Source organism: Podarcis liolepis (genome assembly GCF_965112155.1).
Source record: "Podarcis liolepis genome assembly, chromosome: 2".
Classification (NCBI taxonomy): Eukaryota; Metazoa; Chordata; class Lepidosauria; order Squamata; family Lacertidae; genus Podarcis; species Podarcis liolepis.
This window is the reverse complement of record NC_139555.1, coordinates 47,956,174-47,975,754: the sequence shown is the minus strand read 5'-3', so window position 1 is coordinate 47,975,754 and position 19,581 is coordinate 47,956,174. Positions and strand designations below refer to the sequence as shown.

The following is a 19,581-nucleotide window of genomic DNA, read 5'->3' as shown; positions in this document are numbered from 1 at the left end:
ATTGCAGAAGGTCATAAAACAGAATGTTTTAAGCTCTCTTAGAAGAGTATATGGAAACCACCAAGAGGGATGAAATAAAAACAAAACACAACAAAATAGGGCTCCTTTAGGGCAGTGTTAGTACTGTTAATTTTAAGATTATATAACCTTATACAATGTACTGTTCATAATACACCACTTCGGAAATAATTCAATACTGCTTGCTCCTTCACAATAATTTGTTTTATTTGTAATTCATTAGAACTTGCATTCATTTCTATATTATACACATAATGGCCATGTTTATAACCATAGTTAATTTTACTGGCATTACCACAGTTACTGTGAATGTAGAGACCACTCCTTCTTCATACCTCCTCCAAGAAATCACTTTATGCTATAACTGCGGATCATGGTCTACTGCACTCATATAAACTGTGATTGGGGAGCCAAGAACAAACCACAGTCCCCAGTTCAAAAGGAAACGAAGCCGGAGATTTTATCTTACTCCTCCTTCACTCTTCCCTTAACATGAAAAGCAATCTGTGCCTTCATGGTAAACCATTAACTGTGGTTTACCATGATAGGCAAATGCAGATAGTATTAATATGAATTGGATGACTGATTATAATTCAAACCAATACAATGTCCATGTGTCAGATGTTTTACTTATTTTTTTGTGAATAAAATTATAGGGCTTTAGTGCAAGGCTGATATTTGCTAAGGTGCGGCATTCAAAACCAAGGTAACAACAAAAGAGTAAGAACTGCTAGACAGTGGAACTGTCTCCCACCCTCTCTTTCCCTGGAGGTAGTTAAGCAGAAGTTGGATGGCCATCTGCTTTCGTTGAGATTCCTGTATTACAGGGGGTTGGACTAGATGACCCTTGGGTCCCTTCTAACTCTACAATAATTCTATTATTTTTCTCTTTCATCCGTATTACTTGCAACTCAAAGAGAGCCCTTGCTGCAAGTATGAAGAGCAGCCTTTTAATTTGTAACTCAACATATAGAGAGGTGTCTCACTCACAAATGGGAACATCGGTATCTATTCTTATTTTGTCCAAAACTGCAACTACCAGAATAATGTAATTGCAATAACATGTACAGATACACCATTGCATTTACTGCAGTTGGGCTACACAAATAAATTATGAAAGAAATGAAAGAAAAAGTTTTTAAAATCAATGTATTTTAACTGCAAAAAATTGCAATTGAGGACCAAAAATTGCAACTGAGGACCAAACTACCGGTATATGTTATCTTAACTGCATGGTGAGCAATCTAATCCGGATATATATATAGGCCACCAGAACATGTTTCATCAGGACTACACACACCGGGAATAAAATACAACCCATCCTTCCCCTCCCCAGTCAAAAATGCCTATCAAAAATCACTTCGTCTGCTATGCTGCAATTAGACAGAAACTAATGAATAATAAGAAATTCTACATATTATTAATTTCTACATATTTTTAATTATTTTTCCCCCTGAAAGTTTTGTTTAAATAAATACTTTACAGTAAGTTGGCATTGTATTTGAAGAAAGTGCATTTTTCTATTTAACTTTAATGCTAGTTTTGAGCAATTAAACGTCATTCTGCTGTAAAAAGGTTGAATTCATTTGCTGCGTGGTTATGCTAGTTATGATTGATGTCACTTCTGCAAATGATAAACCAATCACCTCAATGATGTAATGTCATTTTAAGAGTGCTAGAATCTAATTTCTCTCAAAATGTAAGCTCTGATGAGTTCTAATAAAGATTTATTGTAGATTAAAGACCTTCATAATATCAACAATAGATTGCTCATTTGATGAGAGATTTGATTATGTATTTTTTTTAAGCATAGGAATTTTCCATGTATTTGAAGAATGGTTAGCAGGAAAGGCACAGAGCAGTGTAATCAGATGACTATCTGCTCATCTTTGGAAAGACTCATAATAAACAGATCTAGGAATTAGTCTCTAATTGTGAGGGTTGACATAAATGTAAGTATACATTTAAGTCAAGTAGCATAAATCGTTTGTCTAAGTGATACTTTATTAAAGGCAACACAATGAACTTAGTACACTAGTTCAAACTCACACAATTATTTTAAACCTGCACCCAACAGCGCCTCTATTTGTTAAATCAGGACAAAAAAACAATAAACATGCTAGATCTCACCTAACACCCTTGATCTCACCCTTGAATTTCAAAATCTAAGAATTCTCATCTACAAGAAGTACTAGATACATATTTCCCCTGCACCCCTCTTCATAATAATAATGAATCTTGGCTCTAGGATTTTTAAGGGTGGAAATAAATGGGCCAACAGTTTGTTAATTTACAGCAGCGTGAACTATTTTGATACTTTGAAAATCAGCCTGCAAACTGCATGCATTCTTACTAATTTATTCAGGTGCAATTACTGCATTGCTCTTGTACATCTTGAAAAAAGAAAGACGACCCAATAATACAAATACATTAAATCATCCAAGATACACCTACAGGTTCCAGGCTGCAACTGAATCACAAAAGTCACAATCTAACGCCACTGAAAAAAGGAGGTATTTATCTTGCAGTGCTACACATATTAGGAAAATGTAGCTGAAACATAACCGTTGTATATTTGCATTCAGGACTGATTATTGTTGAATTACCTGATTATCCTACTTTTAAAATGAGAAGCACATAACTAGAGCGTATGACCTATTTCATGCTCCATTCTAAAAAGGAAGGAAGTGTGAAAGTAAAAATGCCAGAAGAAACACAAAGCAGCATGGCGCTTTTAATTATTTTTGAAATACTTTAAAGGTTTGGTTGAAAGATGTGCTATAATACCAGCAGGTGAATGAGCAAAGTGAATTCAGACCCCCTTCAAACAGACTGGCTTAAACGTTTAGGGCAACGTCAGCCACCTTGAGTCTAATCAAGGAGAAAGATGGGGTGTAAATAAATGTTTAATAATAATAATGTTTAAACCTATTTTGCTGTCTATTTGTTTTAGTTAATTTATGGACTGTGTACTATCCACTAATTTTGAAGTGGTTTATAATAAAATCAAAATACATAAATATACAAGGAACATGATTTCAGGTGATTAACTTGGATGCAGTAAATAATATAATAATATCCATATCTATATAACTAAAATTGGAGAAGACAACTACTAGAGAATATTATAAAAATTTCTTATCACAACACCTCAAATGGTGAAACTTTAAACTTCCATGTAAGCATGCTTAGAATAAATGGTGGCTATCTTTTTTCATTAACAAAATATTGACGCTTTTTCATAATACAGCACCATAAAAAACATACTAATCTAAATGAAAACAAAAAAAGAGAGAAAAGAAATGCCAAGTCCTCTCTCAAAGGTAGATCTTAACGCTTCTCTCACACAGAAAGGGGTGGACCTTCCCAGCTCACACTTACAAGCTTCCCTTTGTTCTCCCACACATCCCTGCCTCTCACACGGGGGTCCTTCACCAGCCATGAATGGTGGACATCTTAAGAGAATTGTGATCTCTTATGCTTCCTTCTCAAGAGAAATGACAGCAGATTCCAACTCAAGTTCATTCCTCCAGTTTTACAGCTCATAAATGCTGAGAATACTGTTCACTGTAATGTGTTAAAGCAAAAACTCAAGTAAAAAGTTTTACCGGTATTTTATTTACTAGTTCTGGATTTACACATCCATTAAGCATTGTGACATATTAATAGCATAAATAAGCAGACATGTTACACTACTTTAAAATGGTACTATAATAGAAAAAATGGGATAATAAGATTCTTTACTTTTATTTTTAAAAAGGTCAAAGAGTAAAAAAGGTCTAAATTTGAAATGGCAGAGCCTCCAAAGACTTTTATACAGAATCTAAAATGATACTGAATATTGGAATGATTATTGAAACCAAACTAACCTTTAAACGAAGTGAAGAATCACAGTCTACCAGTCTGTTTCCCAAATTTTTGATGCCTGTGTGTGAAAACCACCTGTACCTGGTTTTTCCAAGTACTCTACATTGCTTTTACAGCATCTGAACTCTGACTTGTGAAAGGATCTTCAGCAAGCACTGAGTTATGCAAATCAGAACCTACTTTCTCATGTAAAATGGAACCTACTTTCTCATTTAAAAATACAATCTAAATGTTTTATAAGCCAGAAGTCAATTTCAAAGGGCATCACCATTGCATGAAGACTGGAAAGTTAGGATTAGCTGTTAATACCGATATGAGGATAGTGTGAAACATAACAACAGGGCCAGCTTAACATTTTGCATTTTAAAAGCTAATGTATTATTCTATATAAATGCAAAGCAGTGAAAACCCTATCGGTTATATTTTCCCTACAAACAAGTACAAACCATACATGAAGATTTCCATCAGTTAATAAGGCACATTAATGGTTTCAGTTTCATATAGGTAACTACTAATTCAAAGGAAACACTCCCAAATAAAACTTTGTCAATGAGATATCAAATGAATAAAATGAATATTCATCTATCAAGATATAAAACATTAATCTAATAAAGCATTCAAAACCTCCAGTTTTTCACAGTTACAAATATTTGCCCATTTCTCACAACGTTCATGCTTGAGTCACTGTTTTCATGACAACTAGAAATTGCTCATTTGAGCTAAGAATTTTATAATCAAATGCCACATGTATAGCGTTTCCTTACCACTGCTGGAAGTCTGCTGTGGCCCTGAGCATGCTCTTAGCAGGTATGAATTTGGGGAGAACTCCTCATCAGGGTTGGTATCCATGATTTGATGGGAAGTATTGCTGTCTAGCAAGGGCATCTGGCAGCTAACTGGTGGTGGATTATGGGAACTGGGCAGCTGAGCGGATGGGAGAAGGCTAGACGAGGATGTAGGTGGAATGGGACGACCTGGGAAAGAGGACAGAGGGATCAAAGTTCAGCAATGAATGTAATGAAAGAAACCACAAACAGTAACACTGAAATTGTTTGTTACCACATATGATTACAGCTGGGGCTGAATCAAAATACCCATTGTCAATTGGTATTGACTCTCCCCTTTGCATCATATTCAAGACGGTATGATCAGCTGTGTTGACAAGGCATTCCAAGAAAGGGGATTGGCCTCTCCTGATAATGTCTTCACAGCATCAGCCTGTATCAGGCTATATGAACCGATGCTAGATGAATGAAAATAAAACCTATTTGTAAAACAGCACTGAACACACACACTTAAAACCCCCTCATCACTATTTTTTTTAATATAAGAAAGTTTTAATGCCAATAATTTGTTTTAGAGGGAACAAGCAGTTTTCTATACCCACCAATTGATCTAGCATCAGCATTATGTTTGAGGAGATTCACAGATCCACAATCACAGAATAAAAATCCCACTTGGAAGCATTTTGTAAGCCAGTTATTTTCAGTACCTAAAAGAAAACAGCACTCCTCCCTCTGTTGTTTTCTGCTCTGCTGAACCAGGGTTTCTGAATGTTGTAAAGAAAAATGATATGAACTGGACTCAGAAAACTTGACTGACACATTCAAGCCCGTTTAGAAAACAAAAGCATTATTCACAAAAAAGCTTCATATTGAAGCCTCCATTCACTGAGAGATGGGAGTGAAAGGCAACAGGATTATAAAAATATCCCTCATAAGTACCAGTAATGCACACCTCAGTAAGCCATTGCAGATGTTGCTCCATTTTTGTAAATTCAGGCAATAAATTATTTTGACTCCTGCTGCTGCTACTACTACAACAACTACTACAGCATTACACACAGAATCTACAAAGCATTGCACAATAAAATGAATACAAAAGCAAAATAACAAAACCCATTTTAGTTTCATAACATAAATGAGAAATGCATCCTAACTCAGTATCAGCAGCAATGCTAAACTAGCTAAGTAATCCCAGGAAAATCTCTCTCAAATAGCAACCCAAATTCTAACTAGAGTACTGGTAACATACTCTCAAGTCAGACTCAAAGAAAAACTTTGAGGGTTTGTAAAAACCTGCCTGAAACCAGACAACAGCTTTTGAAATTTCACCCTGTATCAGATCAAGTCTGAGCTGGAAAATAATTCCTGGCTTCCCTTCCCACATCCTTGGGAGCTCTCCCTGTTACCATAATCTCCATTCCCCCAAAACCACTCCCTCTTCCTTTACTTGGCAAGCAAAAGTGGCATGTGTTTTAACATGCAGAGAGGAATGAGTTTTCTCCTACTTCCTTCTGTCCTTCCCTCTTGTTGCTCCCCCCAGCAGAATAGTAATTGAAGTAGCTCTTTTAAGAACATCTCCCATGAATCCCTTTCAACTACTGACACTCAACATGCTGTGAGACAAAGAAGGAAGGAATTCTCTTCTTGTGCACCACCATTATGTTTCCTGCCAGCTGTCACTTAATAGGCAAGTAACGGAAATGGGGATGTACTGGATGGGCACTGAAACAAGGGTTATTTGGGAACAAGTATGGCTGGTGGAACAACAGGCATTCCTAGTTCAGAAAAATGATCAGAGTTCTCTCCAATTTTGGACGACGAATTCACTTGTTGCCAAATTAACCCAATGTGTCTGGAGACAGCTTGCCCATCTCTAGTTTTAATTATCCTGCAAGGTGTACAAGGTGTTGTACAAGTGTTGTGAAGTGGGTTTTGCTGGTTCCAGAAGGGTTTGTGTAACAACCAATAAGAACCTCCTCTGAGTCTGAAAGGGAAGGAAAATGGATGGAAGGCTGCTCTATTAACCTTAGAAGATTAAACTATGTGGAAAGATGGTCTTCAATTATGCAGGGCAGAATCTTTTAAAACAGTGAGCATAATACCACACTGCAATTGGGTCCAGAAATAATTTGATAGCCAAGGAAATGAGCAAAAATAAGTGTAACATGTTCTTTGGAGGGTCTGATCTCTCAGGAGTATTATGGCACCATCAAGGAAAGGTAAAATCCCAGGCTTATGTATAACAGTCTTAATAAAATTAGCTGTCCTTTTTTGCAGACTCAGGTGGCACCTGTCCCATCTTGGCATGTTTATTTTAAATCTGTGTCAGAGTTCCACACATAAGCACATGAATTTTAATTTTAATCTGTATATCCACATAATAGAGAATGTGGTTGTAAATTGTGCAAACAGGTACCAGAACGAAAATAATGTATATATTGTATTTTGCTGCTGAAAAGATATGGTTGACAAATTAGAATTAAATTAAGCCAAAAGATTCTTTGGTTTAATCAGAATTGTACATCATATTTCTAACTGCTTCTATCTTCCAGACAGAAACCCATCAATGCACAACAGAGGAAAACATCCTTCTATATGCTCCCTTCTCTATATTATTTTTGCAGCTCACCACACCAAGCCACCCATCCAACAGAACTTAGTGCAGGAATACATGTTTTAAGGCCTCAGCATTAAATGCTGACTCAACAGAGTTGCTTGCCTAGGGTCAGGACAATTCTCTGCAATTACAGTTCCGCCAGGCCTTTGGCCAGGGCACAGCCTGACTCCCTCCCTCGGCAATCCGCCAGGCCTTTGGCCAGGGCACAGCCTGACTCCCTCCCTCGGCAATCTTCGCGGAGCTCTGGCCCAATGGTTGCCAGTGGCCTGAATTAATTAATTTTACAATGAATGATTTTAGAGTGTTGTTTATGTTATACTTTTATACTGTTTTATTGTTGTTAGCCGCCCTGAGCCCGGCTTCGGCTGGGGAGGGCGGGATATAAATAAAATTTATTATTATTATTATTATTATTAATGACTGAGGCATCTAAACGCCCAAGCTTCTTTCTTGCTTTAGCACTTCAAACATGGAAGGATAGATGGCAGGAGATTCTTTGCATTGCACATATTCATCATCCTTGTCAGGGAAAAAGAAATTAGAGAAGACCTGCTGCTTGACTGATTTTTGGGAGGAGTAAAAATGGTTTGTGTCTGGTGAGATGGAGAAATTGTTCAGGAGTAGCTTAACCATGTGGAAATGTGACCTCTGTATTGCTGCCAAGGTCAGTGAGGCATACAAAGCTCTGCTGCATATATGAATTAGCTACAAATGTTAGAGAAATGGGATTCTACAGTAGTTCTTTTCAACTATGGTTTATACAACTAGTTATAATCATGCAGTAAATTATAGAAAGGGGGTTATCTGAAATCTAAGGCTTGCAGATATCACCAAAGTTAATGATACTTATTTATCCAGTACTAAAGGCTGATTTATATACTGTTGAGAAATGTAAATCTCAAGCAACATGGACATGGGGATTTTGCCCTCCTCCCCTTTCATTCTCAAAACAGACCGTGTGAAATGACAGATTTGAAGAATCACAGATATTTGCATCACTAAAACAATCAACATCAGAGCAGGCTTCTATAGCAGGAATTGTACTTTGGAATACCCCATGGTGCATTATCAGTAGGAGACACTTCCAAGCCACAGCCATAGGGTGGATTGTGCCCCCACCCCTGCAGTGCAAGTTGAAACTTAGAAAGAGGCCTGGCATCAGCACCTGGCATCACCATCAGGTAGATCATCATGGCTGACAGTGACGTTTCTCCTAACTGCTGTGCAGCAAAAGTTCTGTAATTTCACAGCAATATGGCCATTCTCATAAAATCATTGCAGCTTCCACTCCCCCACTCCCAAACTTCAGGAGCACTCTTTTTCGGATGTTGGCCCTAACCACAGCTATTGGCTCATAGCAATTAATCAATTGCAACAGCACCTGACTAAATGTATGCCTGCATTTTAGGCAATCTAGTAGGTCATGGTGGGTGTGTAAAAACTGTATGTACATTTAAAAAAGCATTACTGCCTTGGGTGAAATGGAAGCAAAAAATGCAAGCTTCAAGGTTTGCTACAAAAGCAGCCAAACACTTTTTCAGTACCAATACTGTAACTCTTTTTCCTAACCTTATCTAAGAGATGTGTTTACGGGTGATAAGAGGACCAAAGTTGTTGTCATAAACCCATGACATGTATATCCTTGTGAAATATTACACTGTATGTCAGAGAAAATTAATATACAGATTCAGATTTATTGTGGTTCTCTTTCCAACAAAATGACTCAAGCATCAAGAATTATATTTGACACACCTTGCATGGGAAAAATATCCTGTATATGAGAAATTCTCACACATTCTGACTGTGTTTAAACACCACATGTGAAATATAAGGAAAAACAGGAAGGATTTTCATATTTTGTAATCCACATATGCTCAGCCATATGCGTGTGTTTTCTAGCATGAGCTCAGCTTGACCATATTTAAGAAGAAGTGGTAAAATACTTTTTAAAAGTGATACGCGGGTCATCATAATTAAATACAATCTTTTTAAATAAATTGTGCAGCCCTAATCATTTGACATATATGAAACATACTGCACATACTGCAAAAGTACAGAACAGATAATACTGATAATACTTATGTCCATTCCATCATTTTGAATTTTACCTTTAGCACAATTATTAAAGTGTTTATTGTTACCATGATTAGTAAAGATTTCTGTAAAATCACAGTCATAAAGTTGTTTCCCAATATTTGTAAATATTTTTCAGTGATGTATTAGTAAATGTTTACAGAACTACTGCAAATACCAGCAAGAAACAAAAACAAAATAAAATAAGGTAACTTCTTCAAACACACACACAAACTTAGAGCAAATAAGAGAACAGGCATAGGCCATAAACCAATCCTTTTTTACTTCAAATTATTAGCTATTATACTATTATATAATGTGAGACATGTTTCATCATCCAAATTGTAGTCAACCTTAGAAATGATATATGATTGCTGCAGTGTAAAAAGTTGTAGTGAGCTGGCCAAGACTAGAGTTGTGTACCCTATCTCTGAGCTTTTCGTGCACACACAAAAAAGGGAGAGTATTTGTGAAGGAAAACTTAATGCACTTTTCAAGCATTTCATATGAATACTTGAAAAGTCCCATTTAGCAGCCACCACATTCCTCCTTGCTCTGCTTCTTGCTAGACCCCACCCATAGGAGCCGACTCCTAGGGGCCATGGGGGCTTTGGTCCCCGCAATAATTTTTTTGAGGAGGCTGGCACCCACAAAGTTGATGGGCATTGCCATTCAAAAGGTGGGGCTTACCTGGGCCTCCGCAATATTTAATTCAAGTTGACACCCCAGTCCCCACCCTTCCCAAACAGAAATGCCTTATCTTGAATACAATTTGGGATAAGAAATGGTGAAGAGCACAGTATTGTTTCCTCTCAGGATCCATGACAGGAAATGATATACAGTATAAGAAAAGGCCAAGAAGAGTCACCATTGGCCTTTTTTGTCAGCTGGAAACCTTTGTTTCCCGTACTATCCCTTTGCCCAAGATAATGAGTGTGGGCACACACATATGAAAATGTGAACTAGCATTTTATATTGTGGAGCACCCTGAGATCTGTGGATGAAGGACAGTATACAATATGATTATGATTATGATTATGCTAAATGCTATCCATTATCCTTTCACAAAGTAAGTCCTTTTTTCTTGGAGAAGGTGTGGTACATTGGCAGCAGGGATGGCCCAAGACATTTTGCCACCTGAGACAAAACAAAACAAAACAAAAAAAAAACCACCCCAACTTGCTGCCACACCTGCTCCTTCTCCATGGGCGTGCATGGCACCATGCTCCCACTTCCTTCATTTCCACTGAGGGTGTGCCATGCTGCCACCACACACCCCTCTTCGTGCAGGCAAGCCACACAGCTACCACCACCCCCCCACAGCAGGAGCATGGCTGAAGCAGAGGTGGAGGTGACCGCGGCAGCTGCAGGGCATGGAGGAGGAGTGACATGGGAGTGTGGCATGCCCATGACATGGCAGTGAATGACATGCTTCTTGGGCCCAGATCTGCCGCCTGAGGTAACCACTTCATCAGCCCCTAGTTCGCAGAGGGAATAAGACAGCGGTAGAAGAAGAGTGCCAACTCCAATTTGACTCAGACCCAGCTTGAAAAGGGCTGGACCTCATTTCAATTTGGACTGCGCTTTAGAAGTGGGGGAAGTCTGCATTTCAAATTTCCCCGTTCAATACTTGTCCCATTTCTACAAGCAGTCAGAAATATATTGAGAATAGCAAGGGATCAAGCTCAGTAATGCATGGAGTGGTACTATCATTAAGTACAAGCCCATCTCCTGGCATGCCAGTAACTGAAGCTCAAATAACACAATGGTCCCCTATGTTTGACAGCTTTTACTACCTCTGTATCAGTGAGGAGGAAACAGCCACTAGTAAGAATCAGTCTTATATCTACAATCCTGTAGATGGCTTAGCCATTAGGCTTCAAAATGTCTTTGCTACAGAGTGATGACTGTTAAAATTAAGAAATACTTCAGAAGCATGACAATCCATGAAGAGTCTTGCTTTGGAGTCTCACAAGGACCATCATGGGAAATCAGTAACCCTGACTTATTGAGAAAAATGAGAGCATAAGAAAAGCCTGGTTATGTGCAGTACACCATGCATACTCTTATTGCTCAGGCATCCAGGAAAGAAAACAACTTCCTCACTCCTGGAGAGCAAATAGAGCAGGATAATATGCAAGTTAGCTTCTGCAGGCCTACATGAGAGTCAATTCCCATGACCACTTCTGATGTGCTAAAATCACCATAAGGTGATGTTTACCCAGCATTTTCACATCACAGGTTTCAAGTGATAGCTCTCTCATGTTATAAAATTAAAGGTTACCATATCTTGCAGGTTAATTAAGAATCTTAGAATTTATTTAACCTGTAATTTAATGAAGTTCCAGCTCAGAATTTATCACAGGGGGAAAACAGGGAAAAGGCACCTTGTGTAACTGTATGTTTTCCTGAGTCATGTATTTGGGGAAGGGAAGCATTTAGACCAGAAAAACAGGGAGAAAGGGTTAAATATCCTCTCCTATTTTGCTGCTGCCCCAATCCAATTAGGGAACAGTTGAAAGTGAGAGTGAAATATCAGGAGATTATATTATAAATGCTTGCGCAACATGTTACTTGACCCTCAGCAATTTGGAGCTAATTGTTTACAAATTTATATCAGCTATTGTATACTTAATATTTACATTAAAAAGAGTAGGAGAGAACTCATATTAGAAAAATGTGTATTCTGGCATGAATCCCTCTTCTGCATATTCAGAAGGCAGTTTCAACTGGTGGAAAGAAAAGTAAGAGCCTTCCAACCTTCTTCATCTGAAGCGTGTGGACATGTTTATGTATACAGTAGTCACAGTCCTTCACTTGCTACATTGTTTTTAGTTCAGGAGAAGATATGCTTGTGGCAACAATCTGTCCACAGATGTGAAAGTCAAGGTGGCATCTATATACAGTCGAGTCAAAACAGTATATACTGTACACTATAGGACAAATAGTGAATGAGTCTAATGAGATTCCCCATTTTGTGCATTTTTTGACCCATTTTGTACAATGAAGATGAAGGCTAATTTTTTCTTTTCTTTTTTTGCACGTGAAAGGGTTAAGATTCTACTTAAATACATTTGACAAGATGTGAAAATTTCTTCCAGCGGAAAAATAGCTGATGTTGTGTCCATATTTTAATAAAGTAGGTACATGATCTTAAAACAAAGGTTTCATGCATTTATCCTTATGGTATATGTGACTGGAATATTCCGTATGTCTAGAAGCATGTTGCCAAATAATTAGGTGGTTAATTGAAACTAATATGTAAAATTCAGGTGGTCCTCTGTTATCTGCCCCTGCTTGTCTCTTTAAAGTTGTGGAAATGTACTGCAGCAGTTTAAAATAAAAGCCACAAAGGGTGTAATTCTCATGTCAGAAACTCTAGTTGAGTGGCTAGGGAAAAAAAATCATTTGCACTTGCTCAAATAACAACTTTGGGGATTCATAAAAGTGTGCATCAAATGAAGGCCTCAGCTTACATCCTATCTAAGCTTCCACTGGCAATAGAACTGCATTACATTTTCGCAATTTTGCCTTTACTTGATAGTCATTTTCTCCCTCAAATATCTGTTCTGGGACCTTCTGAAGCATCTTGAGAGATGGCAGAAGGGGCTGCAGGTGGAACGGGAGATTGGCAAAAATTTTAAAAATTGCTGTCTGACCCCCATACTCCAGCAGGAGTCTCTGTGAAGGGGGAAAAACCCTTGGTTTGTGGAGAGCTAGCCCAAAAGCCAAGATCTTTAATTTTTCTCCAGCTCAGATCAAAAAGTAAAACATTTATACAGGCCCTCAGATCTCTCTCAACTTGTTCTTTATTTGTTTATTTACAATTTTTAACATACCCATGAAAGAGCTTATTAAAATTAATGCAAATGATATTATCAATACATGGAACATGCAGCTGTGTGATGGTGACAGGCTCTGACCACCTCATTTGGACTGTACCTGCAACACAGAGGTGCATAGCCTCTGTCCACATGGTCTGTATCCTACAAAAATGCTGGATATATATCTTTGAGAGAAAGCCTTCTCACATACATACAGACAGGCTGCCTTCTCATATAATGCTAAACCAAACCAAGGCTTAGTGTGAACAAGCTAGGTTCCAGGAAGGAAGTTTCAGCTGCTTTGCTCCTTCCCAGTCATTTTAGCTCAGCACAGCTTGGCAGCTAAATAAATGTTTGGCTTAGCATGTTGAGGAGAAAGCTTAACTAAAATCTTGGGTTTATACGACATGCTAAGCCAAGCCTTAGAGCTGGACCATAAAGAAGGCTGATCGCCAAATAATTGATGCTTTTGAATTATGGTGTTGGAGGAGACTCTTGAGAGTCCCATGACTGCAGGAAGATCAAACCTCTCCATTCTTAAGGAAATCAGCCCTGAGTGCTCACTGGAAGGACAAATCGTGAAACTGAGGCTCCAATACTTTGTCCACCTCATGAGAAGAGAAGACTCCCTGGAAAAGATCCTAATGTTGGGAAAGATGGAGGGCACAAGGAAAAGGGGAGAACAGAGGATGAGATGGTTGGACAGTGTTCTTGAAGCTACCAGCATGAGTTTGACCAAACTGCGGGAGGCAGTGGAAGACAGGAGTGCCTGGCGTGCTCTGGTCCATGGGGTCACGAAGAGTCGGACACGACTAAATGACTAAACAATAACAACAACAAGCCAAGCCTTGGCACAAAGAGGATACCAACAACAGGGCATTTTCAGCTGATCTTATAGGAAAAAAGCTGAACTTATAGAAAGATAAAAATTCAAGTTACGTATGATGCAAGTCATTTTAGCCGCCCACCGTGTTCTATCATCAACCAGAGGCAAAGATACAAACTCTCTGACTTCTGAAGTGTGTGCCAAAACCCAAGATCATTTTGCGAGGCAAGCTGCAGTTCTACAGTTCTGTCAGTCATGTGACAGAACTAAAGAATCAATCAGATACCCGCTATTGGACTAATGAGTAGTTTCTCGAGAAATAGTATCAAAAGGCCACAGACTTTTAGTTCTCATTTCTTTGGCACCATATGGAAGTGAGGAAAAATGATTGTGATGTTCTTTGTTGTGGTGAATTTAAAAATCGCCCACTGAAGATCTCTGACACTACACATTGTGGCACTTCAAGTTAATTGCACCCACTTCGTTGCTAAAATAACATGACGGCTAACCTAGCCACATTTGGATGCATTTTCTTATTTGTACTCATTAGCATAGCAGAAAAATCCTCATTCAGAGCAGTCAGGAAGTATTTATGCATTTCAGAGCAGTCCAATAAATAGAAAAGCCTGAAAGAGGTTGCATCCTGCCTTTCCTAAGAAAATGCAAAGGTAGCAATATAAAGAGAAAACCACATTAAAATATTATCTAAGCTCTCATTCTAATGAAAAATGTCAACTTCTCCTTTCACATGAATCTGAAAAAGGGACAAAAAAGCGGGGGGAAGACTCTGGCTCCTATTCAAAGACAGCCTAATTGAAGCATCTATGCTGTCAGCAATATTAATGTAATTTTAAAGAGTGGAAAATATTGTTAAATATGCCAGAATGGTGTAAAATGGATAGTAATGTGGGACACAATAATGCAAATTGAAAGATATATTACAGCACATTCAGTAGGCTCTTTGTCAGGTGGTGGCTGGGAGGCAGGAAGGAGGTTCAGTAACTGCATTGTGAGACAAATTGCTCAGGCAGAGTAGCCAGGCCAGAATCCCGCCACATAGGACTTTATTTCAGGCCACACAGGACTTTATTTTCTCAAATCGCCAGATTCCAATGGGCAGAGGGTTGCACTACAACTGCTGACTATCTTCAAGATGGCACAGCATGACAGATCACAGACATCAGACTGACAGCTAATAGTTTGTTCTGCCTACACAATGCCCAGAATGAGGCACCTGAACTCTGCTGCTGATTCTGCTACTAAGAAACCACTTTGCAATTAGTCACATTTCAGATAAACACAAAAGCGATTGTCTATTTGGGGACTGCTCAGTATTTGAAAAATGGAATCAGAATCGGAAAACACAGTATTCTGCTCTATAGTTTGCCAATCGTGTCTTCATTTTTAGTTTATGACAGAAAGAATTTTCTAATTGTGAATATACTAAATATACTAACACCAAGCTTCCAAGACTGTGGGTGATAGTCAGCTAAGGTTTACTGAGAGTAGATCCACTGAAATTAATGAACATGACTAAGTTAAGTCCATTAATTTCAATACGGCTACTCAAGTTACAGGCTACACCATCTTATGTTTTACGGACATTCAGAAGTTGTTTTTAAAATACAGTATATTTTTCTTCATATGATATCTGCCTGTGTTCTCAAGGCCCAGTAAAATTAAACAGCTTGCCTGGGATCCAAAGATTCTATTGCCTTATTATACCATGTATAGCAAGGACGGAGAGCCTGGACCCTCCGGATGTTAATTGACTCCAACTCCCATCAGTTCAAGCCAGCATGGCTAACAGTCAGGGATGATGGAAGCTTTAGTACAGCAACATCTGGAGCATTACAAGTTAGATAGTAGCTATTGCATTTTCCTCATCTGAAATCCAAATATCACAAAAATTATGTTCTGTAAGGGCCAAATTAACCACAATGCAGGACATCTGTGAATAGGATCTTCCAGCCACAAGAGTTCCCAATATAAATTACAAATCGTAGTCATTCCAATAAGCTAGGGTTGCCATATTTCAAACAGTGAAAATCCGGAAAGAAAAGTTGTTGAGCTTTGTCGAGTTGCAGCTCGGCATCCAGAGAAAAATCAGTCTCACACCAAGATAGGTTCCGAATTATGGCTGCTCCTAGGGAAACATGGCAGCTCCTAGGGCTAATGCAGCACAGCTTTTATTGTGTGAAAATCAGAAAGATACAAGCCAAGTAAGGATACAAAAAATACAAGTCAAGCAATTTGTTCTAGCCAGCAGATAAAGACCTTGGTACTAAACCATGCGAGCGATCAGACCATACTACGTTAGCCAATCATATGGGACAGCACGAGCTGTTCACGCGCTATTCATGCTCCAAGGATGCTTCTAGCTATGAGATCACCCTGTAACAATAAGAACTTTGCTCATGCTCTCATGTACAAGCAATCATTTTCCCACATGTCCCCTTTTCTTATTTATATTATTAGAGGAAAAGAGGGACCATTAGTCCAAATCGTACACTTCATTGCCTAAGCGTCTACACTTTGCAACATAAATTCCTCTTGTAACCCCTGTGGTGGGCCGTGGTCGGTACCACCATGCAGTGCATTGGGAAATCAAAGAGGGTATGCATTGAATGCAACAACACACCACGACGAATCCAGCAACACATGCAATTACAATCAATAATACCTTTCTTAACCATACTCCATTGGGTAACCAAGAAGACAACCACTCCCATGGATCAAAACCTTCAGGTGGATTCAAAGGATTATGAGCTATCATTTGTTCCATATAATCAATAGTAGCAGAGATATTGGTCGATTGATCAGTTATATACATGCAGCAATGAGAATGAATTAAGGCACAAATTCCACCTTTAGAAGCAAGGATCACATCTAAAGCATAATGATGTTGAAGAACTACATTTCTTATTTCTGATATTTCTTTGTTAATCATTTTTAAAGCCAAAATGGTGGAATTAAACAAATTTTCTGTCCAGTTTGCCAATTTATGCAAATCACGGTAATTCATGGCTGCACCTAAAGAAGGCAGAAGGGACCTAGAAATGGCTGTCCCTGTATATTGAGAAATAGGTGATTGTACTTCCCTTCTGTTACGCAAACGAACCTCTGGGAGCTTATCTATTTTGTATATCAGGGGTATCACTATTCCTAGAGTGTAGGTTCCAGAAAAGGCAAAGGGGATTACTGCAAGCAACAAAACACAGGTGATAAACTTATACGATTGTCCTTCATATTATTGTTCATCTTAAATGAAGCATTTACTGGAATACTAGAATACCACCAAAAAAGGCTGAAAGCTTTGAGAAGCTTTTAAAAATCATTTTTCTCAGCAGCTAAATGGCACTAGCCAAGCATATTCCGCTTGCTGTAACTAAAAAGATTGCAACAAGGTCGAGAACAGAGCCCATTGTCTACGCGAGCCTTACTAAAGAACCACATTGCAACTCGCTTTCTGTCCGGGAACCATGCCAAAGCACAAAAATGAAACAACTGGAACACACTAAAATCCCTTCACCCCCTCCCTTGCCAAGAGTCCACAATAGTTTCAAGACAGTCCTCTGTACATGCTCAGGGGAACACATCATAGGGCAGGACTCCTGAGGGAGGAGAAAAAAGGAAGAGATCTGGGGGGTAAAATCCAAGCGATGTCAATAAGGATGAGAATGGTAAATTAGTCCAATGGCCACTTCCGAGCAACCTGTGTGATATTTCGTGGCTCGATTATTGGCATGTAAAAACCACAATCCAGAAGAAGTCACACAACCATTTCTGCAGATACAGGAGCCCATTTGCTGTAAATAAGTCTGATGTATTGCTCCTTGTACTGCTGAGTCAAAAGTCCAAGCCCAATGAAGCGTGATGATACAGATGGGATGGTTGCTATTAGGAGGCAGCAAAACTGTAATGATGTTTGGTGGTTGAAGTGGCTTCCCAGGGAAAAGGGGGGCCAATGCAGTAGGGATGAAGATGGCCTTTCAGTGTGCCAGGAAACACTGGAACAGCTGTGGAAGGTGACTTTATCCATTACAGAGGTGATTGTGATCTTGTCCGCTGGATTCTTGTGTCCCTTAAGGGCAGAAAATAGTGGAGACAAAGTGGAGGCGGGCAGGTCCAAATAACTCTTTATCCAATTCAGCTGTCCAAGAATTTGTTGTAAATCCACCAGTTTAAGATCAGGAAACTGTAGCTGAGGCGTGACTGGAATGGCTGCAGATGCTGTCAGCTTGTGTCCCAGGCACGTAATAGGTAAGGTCCGCTGGATTTTCTCCTTAGCCACTGTCAATCCAACAGGTTGTAGCCTTTGCAGGATTTTGGGACACGGCGGAGGACAAGGCCGTGGCTAGCAGGCCGTGGCTAGCAGTGCCCACTGACTGGCAGGCTTTAAGGATATCAGCAATGGCTATATTTGATGTTGCCATTAGAAGGCGCAGTGCTTGCTTACAGTCCTCAAGCTGGCGTACAGTCAGTTCTTGTGCTGCCAGGTCCTGAACTTGCCGCTTGAAGGTATTATACAAGCGATCAACAAATTGTCCATAGGGCTTTGCAGGACCCTGTCTGATGCTTCTCCATCGGCCGTCTCGCTCATTCCTGTCATCAGGGACAGAGGCCAGAGCCTCTTGGGCTGAGGCTGAGGTGGCTGCCCAATACCGAGGGTCGAGAGTTGGCTGTTGGGCAATGGTAAGAAAATTGCCTCCTCCCGTCAGCCCTTCGAGAACATCGGTTTGGGTCAGCATGACGGGGGCTGGGGGTGCAGGAGCAATCACAGGGAAGAGATTAGGAGTTGTACAATCAAAACCCAACAATGGGGCAGCGGCACGGAGAGATTCTTGGAGAGGCGTAGTAGGAGCGGTGCCAAATGCCTTGGGCGGAGGAGGTGGAAGAGCAGGGGGTGCTGCAGAATTTGAAGAATGCAGGGGAGTGACAGGAGGAGGCGGCGGTTTAGGAGGTAGGTTTGAGGCAGGCAAAGCGGGAACCGGGGGGGCGTTTGAAGAAGCTGTTCCAGCAGCCAGAAGAATGTTTGAGGGAGTTAAGCACGACATAGCTTTGTAGACGTTACTCCAGGCATGCAAAACCTTTACATCAATCTGCGGATGATTTTGAAAGAAGTGTCCAATTTTTTTCCAATCGTCTAACTCCCAGTTTCCGTCCTGGGGGAACCACGGACAGTGAGTGTCCAGGGCTTTTATAAGGGACTTAAGGTCAGCTTTCCGAACAGCAAGGTTGTTACTGGCCAAAAGGAATTTAAGGTCTTTTAAAAAATTTTTCTGTGGTGCAGAGAGAGATTTTCCCATGATTGCAAGAGTTGCAAAAAGAGCAGGGAGCACTTACCGAGGGATCCGTAGGAGGATGAGAGAGAGGCGCCTTTTTGCCCTGTCCGGGCGGAGATAAGTGCTGATAAGTCCGTAACGTAGTCCAGAATCACATTCACACGGGAGCTCTCACCGGGGATCCACTACGTGGATGAACGACGCGTCTGCAGCCCTTGCGGGGCGAGGTGAGAGCTGAACGTTGTACACACGGGAGCACTCACCAGGGATCCACTACGTGGATGAA

The 19,581-nt window shown here is 39.7% G+C and overlaps 1 protein-coding gene across 25 annotated transcripts in view; it reads right to left on the bottom strand.

The window, feature by feature from the left end:
- Positions 1-19,581, bottom strand: part of TENM2 (teneurin transmembrane protein 2) — a 795,537-nt gene that overhangs the window by 257,471 nt on the left and 518,485 nt on the right. For 12 of the 25 annotated variants that reach the window (XM_083481501.1, XM_083481503.1, XM_083481487.1 and 9 more), the window contains one exon: positions 4,650-4,859. The exons of 3 other annotated variants lie outside the window; for them this stretch is intronic. In XM_083481501.1, the coding sequence (XP_083337627.1) occupies positions 4,650-4,859 (210 nt within the window). Of the gene's footprint in view, positions 1-4,649; positions 4,860-5,377; positions 5,435-19,581 lie in introns of all 25 variants that reach the window. 10 more of the 25 variants (XM_083481507.1, XM_083481506.1, XM_083481494.1 and 7 more) reach the window with 1 other exon arrangement.